This window comes from Lactuca saligna, chromosome 5 (genome assembly GCF_052625555.1).
Source record: "Lactuca saligna cultivar CGN05327 chromosome 5, ASM5262555v1, whole genome shotgun sequence".
Taxonomy (NCBI): Eukaryota; Viridiplantae; Streptophyta; class Magnoliopsida; order Asterales; family Asteraceae; genus Lactuca; species Lactuca saligna.
In genome coordinates this window covers 263,044,008-263,051,543 of record NC_136421.1, presented here as the reverse complement: position 1 = coordinate 263,051,543, position 7,536 = coordinate 263,044,008, and the positions used below count along the sequence as shown (strand labels likewise).

The 7,536-nt window shown below is 36.6% G+C and overlaps 2 protein-coding genes across 2 annotated transcripts; one reads left to right on the top strand and one right to left on the bottom strand.

Moving 5' to 3' along the window:
- Positions 1-558: 558 nt before the first annotated feature.
- Positions 559-2,027, top strand: LOC145046605 (bidirectional sugar transporter SWEET16-like). The gene is made up of 6 exons (XM_078994891.1): positions 559-592; positions 695-731; positions 852-1,065; positions 1,148-1,306; positions 1,415-1,534; positions 1,737-2,027. Exons 1-6 carry the CDS (start codon positions 559-561, stop codon positions 2,025-2,027), a joined length of 855 nt encoding a protein of 284 aa, XP_078851017.1.
- Positions 2,028-2,294: 267 nt separating this feature from the next.
- Positions 2,295-5,739, bottom strand: LOC145047646 (F-box family protein). Its single transcript, XM_078995973.1, has 7 exons — positions 4,811-5,739; positions 4,575-4,700; positions 3,996-4,100; positions 3,512-3,908; positions 3,164-3,293; positions 2,773-3,067; positions 2,295-2,691 (listed from the first exon to the last, which is right to left on the bottom strand). Exons 1-7 carry the CDS (start codon positions 5,441-5,443, stop codon positions 2,446-2,448), a joined length of 1,932 nt encoding a protein of 643 aa, XP_078852099.1. The 5' UTR covers positions 5,444-5,739; the 3' UTR covers positions 2,295-2,445.
- Between the last annotated feature and the right edge of the window lie 1,797 nt (positions 5,740-7,536).

The following is a 7,536-nucleotide window of genomic DNA, read 5'->3' as shown; positions in this document are numbered from 1 at the left end:
TATCAAGTCTTGATATGTCTTAGTTAGGATAAAACGGCTAGGAAACTATAACAAACTTTACCATATTGGATCTCACAGTGGACACTGCATAAGATGTTCAATACCAATTTATTTGGTCAAAATATATACTTTAACGATGTAATCAGCCAAAAAGAAGGTTTATCAACCTATTGAGTACACTATAAAAATAAGTGACTTAAAAAACTAAATTGTGAGTTATGTTGCCATTTTATTTATTTTATGTCATTATCTCTATATATAAATGATAAGAGATTCAGTTTTTATGGTTTGAAAATTGAAACCCATGTAAATTAAAGCCAAGAATCTTCATTTGAGTTCATGTTGAACGATGGAATAGAATTCAAACAAAAAATAATTACAAAACGAATAAGAAGACGAATCTAAGCTACAGTCCAAGACTGGGAATTCATGGGAAAACCCATAAAAACTTTCACCAATTCATTCCAATTCTTATCCAAAATCTACCCATCGAACTTCTCCAAAACTCCTTAATTTGCTTCTAAATATTTCAGATCAAACAATCCGATTATACATACAATGGTTGCTGCAGACTTTGTAGTCGGGATCGTAGGTGAGCCTAATTCAAAACCTGAGACACTGACATATACATGCAAAAACAGTTTGTTTCATTGTATTTTTCTACATTTAAATGTTTGTTTATCATATCATGCAGGAAACATCGTCTCTATACTGAGTTTCACTTCTCCCATGTAAGTATCAGTTAGTTTATGATCGAAACATAAAAATTAAATGTGATTCTCACTACCAAATTAAGATCTGTTGCTAATAAAACCTGAGCTGATCGACTTACTACCTTGTTAATGATGCAGATCACAATTTCGGGAGATTGTGAAGAGAAAATGTGCTGACAGCTACAATGGAACACCATATATTGCAACGCTTTTGAGTTGCTCTTTGTGGATTTTGTATGGACTACTTGACCCGGATGAAGGTCTCCTTATTGTCACTGTTAATGCAGCTGGTGTCGCCATGCAATCCCTCTACCTCATTCTACTTTTCATTTATTCATCAAAGGAAAAAAGGGTAAAAGAGAACATATATAATTTGTTAAAACAAAATACATGTGGTTTTATATATAACCTTAAAATGTTATGTATTTCTTCAGGTTAAATATTTCGGGTTTGTGGTGTTGGATGTTGTGTGTTTTGGAGTGGTTGTGGCTTTCACGCTTGTGGCATTTGAAGGCGGATCACGACGTACGTTTACAGGCATTCTTTGTGCAACTTTCACAACAATGATGTATGCTGCACCTCTGGCTGCATTGGTATGCAAAGTTACCATTAATCTCATCATCTTCTTCTTCTTTGTTCTCGTGTGTTTTATAAGTGATTTAAATTATAATTCCAATTATATATGTGTAATATGCATACAGAGAACAACAATAAAGACAAAGAGTGTGGAGTATATGCCGATTCTCCTTGTGTTCTCTCTTTTTGTCAACGGGTGTGTTTGGCTCACATTTGCTTTGCTGGTCACAGATGTTTTCGTCCTTGTAAGTGATCTTGATATCCTCTCTTTTGATATAGCAATAAAGAAGTGAAAACTCATAAATAAGATATCAGGTTCAAATATGAGTATCACTATCATTGTTCTGGGGATTTATCTGGTCTAAAGACCGCTTTCATTCTAAATCAACTATATAACAAAAACAATGTAAGAACTCATCTCCCGTAATGTGAACATCATCATTGCAGGTGCCAAATGCGATAGGGATATTGCTAGGAGTCTTACAGTTCTGTGTTTACTTGATGTGCAAAAACTCGACACCTAAAGCTATGGTGAACGAAAAGGAAACTGAAATTCAAGACTTTTCTTTTGGAGACATTGCTGTTATTGATGTGAAAGCCAACAATGCAATTCCACAAAAGCGTGCTTTGAGTCGACTAGACGCCTTCCCGATTATAAGATCGCCATCCCTCAGCCCTAAGAGGCCCAACTCTACTCAACATCATGAAGCTGATGTTGAACATGGTGGTGCAAATTAATTAAGGATTTTTATATCAGATTCAAATTTAACCATTGTATTTGATTCCATGAAATTTAACCATTGTTTTGCAATGGTCATGTCACCAATTGTATAAAGAAAACAACTGTTGTTATTATTATTATTATTATTATTATTATTACATAATACGTACATGTAATATTGGTAAATTTTCAAAATATATAAATCTTGTTAATTTTTTGGGTATAGGAAATTAAGAAAGTTTATTTTGGTAGATCACAATAACAAGTGGGCCCCGCCCCGCCCCTGGAGAATAAAGATTACCAACCTTGTCTACAAGTCAAGTATTATCTTTTAGTCTCCCGCATTTAAAACCCCAAAAACAACAAGAAAACTCGGGGTCTCAATCATTCATGGAATAAACAAGTCTTTGACTTTGAGTTCCTCTAATTATTTAATTAATCCCATCTGATTCTACAACCACTTGCTCCAAGAGTCTCGATTATCTCTGTGGAAAGAAGCGGTCTAAGGGAGCCGATCATCTTAACCTTTTTCAGTCGAGCACAACAAGCCCTAAGTGCCAATTCATACCCTCTTGCTGACACGTTTGTTAAGTTCACAAGCTTTGCATCCTGCATGCGTGTCAAGTTCCCCATCATCATGCACAAACCCACATCAGATACCCCACAGTAGCTTAGGTTTATCTGCATCAATCATCATACATACAAATACAATCACAACTCCACAAAAAAGTTGCTTACTCACTCCACAAATATATTATTTACCTGTTGCAAATTCCAAGAGTAGTATGCGAGTGACCAAAACCCCGCATCAGTAATGTTCACACAATGTTTAATATCCAATTCTGAAAGCTTCCTACATCCTGATGCAAGAGCTGTCAGACCTATGCCTGTGACTTGTATAATACTACGCATCTCCAAGTCAGAGAGCTCCTCCAATTGGCTTAAATAAGCCATCCCTTTGTCTGTAATCTTACTGCAGTAACATATATTTAGCTTCCTAATCTTTCTGCAACCACTGCCTATAAAACCTAATCCATCATCACCAACATTTGAACACCTACAATAAAAAAAAAAAAAAAAAAAAAAGTTGAGAGGAAAGAGTAGAAGCAATATATATAGAGATTAAAATCCAGCATGTGAATGTAACATTTACCGGTATAAATCAAGTTCTTTAAGGTTTTTGCAATGTGAAGCAATATAAGACAATCCCTTATCTGAGATATCAGTACAAATCCCTAATTTTAAGCACCGAAGCTCCAAGCATTTAGACAGATATTCAAGTCCTGAGAAAAAACAGGAATAACAAATTTTAGTTAGTCAATATATTATACTGCAGAAAGCAACCCCTCATTAGTGAACAAAATTAACAAGACGGAAGGAATCACATTTCTTCAAGAATGGTCCATTCCGTTCCATCAAACAAAACAAATAGTTTTTTTTTCCGTTTGAATGGAATGAACCATTCCATTCCTTCCCTAATTCCATCATATCAAACACTAACCTTTGTCATTGACGCTACATTCCGTTAGATCAAGCTCCTCAAGTAAGGGACATGATGATCCAAGATAGCTAAAACTTTTTTCAGAGAGCAAAGAGCAAGACTCCAATTTGAGGCAGGAAAGCTTTCTACATGACTGTGCTATGGCTAATATTGCCATATCAGTGATATCATCACAGCAGGTTAAATCAAGTATCTTCAAGTTAGGATGCCCAGATACAAGCTTAACAATGCCTGTGTCATTTACTCCTTCACATTTGCTCAAACCAACTTCAACCAAAAGCAAGCAATTAGTGCTTATAATATTGAAAAAAGAGTCGGCGATTTGAGCTCCATGAACCCTAAATGTTTTTAGATGCTTCAAGCCTGTAAAATTGTGAAAAACAGAGGTGGGAAGCTCCTGATGCATCAAAAGAGATCACTTAGTTTGGAGAATCATTGAATGATGGCAAGCTTCATAGTAGAGTACTGAATCGAATAAACTCACAAGAAAATGGTAACCAACATTGAGCTTTTGAAGGCCTTTGCATCCTCTAATGACACTAATTAGACCAGCAGAACTTACATTTTCACACCTCGTTACATCTAATACCTGCAACCAGAAACTATAATGTATGTGAAACTGATTAAAGATATGCATGATTGTCCATAAGAATTCTGAAAGCAAATCACAAGACAAATATCTTCCCATACACAATGACATTTGATCGATAGTCAACTCGTTTTACTAATGTGTGTGCCAAGTCAAACATAGCAATTTTTGGATGGAAGGAGTAGTTAGTGCATCCATTTATAGTATAGTTTCCATATATATAAAGTTGAAGCAAGAATGTTGGATAAGATATGCGTTAACATGTAAAATAAACATAGTGGTTCACAAATTTGTGCAACATACACGCACAAACATGGATATGAAGCTAGCGATTCATATAAAGCAAGTATGGTCCAGAAGCTCATACATTAAGAATAAATGTAAGAAAGAAAACAAATCAAAATGAGATCAAAATAAATTCAATGTATATAAGAAATAAGTAAGGAATAGGGAAAAATTTTGAGAGTCAGAAACCTGTAGTGAATGACAACCAATTCCAAGAAAATGCAATCCCACATCGCCCACTAATCCACATCCCATCATAATCAATGCCTCCAACTTCTTCAAACGACTTACTGACCTTAATGACTCATTACTTATCTACAAAAGAAAGGACAAACTCCATTAATTGAGAAGACGAGTCCAAATTCAGTACTTAAAATAGATTGGACATGATCGGATAAGATGTGTCATTGGAGTCAAGAATTTACTTTGATGTACGACACGCAAAGATGTTTCAACTGAGGACACTTTTTTGATAAGAGATCAATTCCCAAATCAGTTATCTCCAAACACCATTTCAAACTGATCTTCTCCAATTTCTCACATCCAACGGCGATCTTAGCCAACCCTACATCCGTCACTCTTAAACACTTATCCATCTTAATCTCCCTCAATTCCGCAGCACACGACAGCGCCGCCGCCTCTCTATCGCCAAACTGACTACAGTGCGACACATCCACAGCCTGCAACCCAGGGCAGGACCCAACCAGCATCTCCAGCCCAGAAAACCTAAACGACGTCGTCCTGGACAGCACCACCCTCCTCAGTCTTTGTGCCCATCCATAACAGCTGACGTTGTTGAGCAACACAGAGATTGTCCCGTCGTAGATCCGAGGACAGACGGAGAAGTCAAGCGTGTAGGCGCTGGTGTAAGTTCGGAGGAGACCCGGGATGAACTCGGGTCGTAAGAACTTCAGACGAGTCCGGTGGCTAGATTCAACACGGTGGAAAAACTTGCAGGTTGCACGGAAGGATTTGCGGTCGGAATCATCGAAGAGACAATCAAGAACTCGTGCTAGGAGGTCGTCCGTGAGGAGAGATAGAACTAAGCACAAATTCATTTGATAGAGAAGGTAAGGTACGATCGGAATCTAAAAATCTATGCATCTAAGTGGGAACGAAAAGGAAGAGCAGGATGTTCAGTGGTTGGTGGGTAGCAGCGGAGAGAGAACGGCAAGACTTGAATCTCCGTTTCCGGATGACGGTCATTTTCTCCGGCGGTATGGGAGTTACAGTGGCGTGACACTAACGGCGGTTTCCTTTGTACGGCGGAGGTACGATCATCAGATCAGTTTTAGAGAGAGAAAACAAAAACCTGAACACCCGTTGGCAGTGATAAGCTGTGTCGCAGATTTGACGTAAATATTCACGTGACACTCCAAGTGGCAAAAGCAAACGCGTGATTGATTTTAGACCGTTGGATATAGCAAAGCGGGTGACGAGACAGTGGTACAGTGGGGGCCATGTACGTGCAGCGACCGTACCTATCTCCTATTCATCCGAGTTTGAACAAGATAAACATCACACAAATGGTCCCTAAATTATTAGTTAAGCGATAGATTTTATCCCCTACATTTTAGATGTTATATTTCTGACCCAACAAAATCTTTCAACTAGTTAAGTCCTTGTCCATTCTCCAAGGCAAAAAAGGCCGAAATGTTTACTCGATACATCATCACGTGGGCTTTTACGCTTTCACAGTTTCATGTGGTCGTTTGATTTAAAAGAGGCCTGCTTAACACTATTTCAATCATTTTCTATAAGATGGTGTAAATATTAAAAATGATGTTTCATTTTCAGTAGTTAAAACAATTTTATATTAAAAGGTAGGGTTGTTTATATGAAATCCATCATATTTTGTTTATTTTTACAGTTTAATCGTTGTATTTTTTTTTCTATTATTAAAGCCAATATATTTAAAAAATAAGAGTAAATTACACGAATGGTCCCTATGGTTTGGGGTAATTTGCACGTTTGGTCCCTAACTTATTTTTTTAACTCGGAAAGTCCCTACTGTTTGTTATTGCTACACATTTGGTCCCTATTGTTTGTTTTAGTTACGCGTTTGGTTCCTATCTTACGTAAAAATACAATTATTTAAATAGAGAAAAATGATATAGTAGTAAGGTAAGGAGAGAGGATGAGATTGAGGGTGTGTTTATTTAAATAAATTAAAAAATTAAGGGAAAAATAGACTTTTTATGTAAGACAGGGACCAAGCGTGTAACAAAAACAAACAGTAGGGACCTTCCGAGTTAGAAAAATAAGTTAGGGACCAAACGCGCAAATTACCCTAAACCATAGGGATCATTCGTGTAATTTACCCTTAAAATAATAATAAACGTGGCACTCCATTCACACTTGACACTATTTCAATCATTTTCCATATAAAAATAACTAATATCATAAAAAATCATAACATTTTCAAGAAATTATGCGTTTTATCATTTGATGTTTTTTATGTTCATTAAAAGTCAACAATTTTATTTAATTTTTGCATTAATGCCTTTTTAGAGGGTTTCCTAGTTAACTGTCTGTAACACATACACTTCATCTAACTAGTTGAAGTTGAAACCATTGAATCAAACATCAAGTTTTCTTCTTGATTCAAATCTACAATTCGAGGGAGTTTTGTTCTTGATTCAAACATGCAACTTAAAGGTAAATCACCATCTCTATTCTCCATAACTAAAGATGTACACAACCCATCACCACCTGTTCATCGTGTACTTCATCCCCTGTTTTATTCATCATTTGTTCTATTCATCATTTTTTACATAAACATCACACCTGAAATCCACCACTGCTACCATCACTGAGATGCACAACTATATCTACATTGACATGGTCCACCACCACCTCTCATTTTTGTCCATATCAAAATTCAAGTTCAGCTCCCATAACATTTTCCTCCTCATTTACCCTATTCACCGTGGTCATCTTGGAAATACAAAGGAACACAAAAATACACACATAACACATAAATTAGTAGCAAATCATACACTTGTGTGTTTTGTGCAAATTTTAGTCACAAAGCATATATTGGTGAAGCCCAAAATGGGTGTGTTATCCTTGAAATCGACAATGAAGAGGTTTGAATCAGACGATGAAGGTGACGAACAAGTGACACCTTGACTTCAAGGTCTGAATCGGG

Coding starts and splice junctions, on each gene's coding strand:
- LOC145046605 (XM_078994891.1), top strand. CDS start 559: ATGGTTGCTGCAGACTTTGTAGTCGGGATCGTAG. Junction 732..851: donor CTGAGTTTCACTTCTCCCAT/GTAAGTATCAGT, acceptor TTAATGATGCAG/ATCACAATTTCGGGAGATTG. Junction 1,535..1,736: donor TCACAGATGTTTTCGTCCTT/GTAAGTGATCTT, acceptor TCATCATTGCAG/GTGCCAAATGCGATAGGGAT.
- LOC145047646 (XM_078995973.1), bottom strand. CDS start 5,443: ATGAATTTGTGCTTAGTTCTATCTCTCCTCACGGACGACCTCCTAGCA. Junction 4,101..4,574: donor TTGGTTGTCATTCACTACAG/GTTTCTGACTCT, acceptor TTCTGGTTGCAG/GTATTAGATGTAACGAGGTG. Junction 2,692..2,772: donor ACTCTTGGAATTTGCAACAG/GTAAATAATATA, acceptor TGATTGATGCAG/ATAAACCTAAGCTACTGTGG.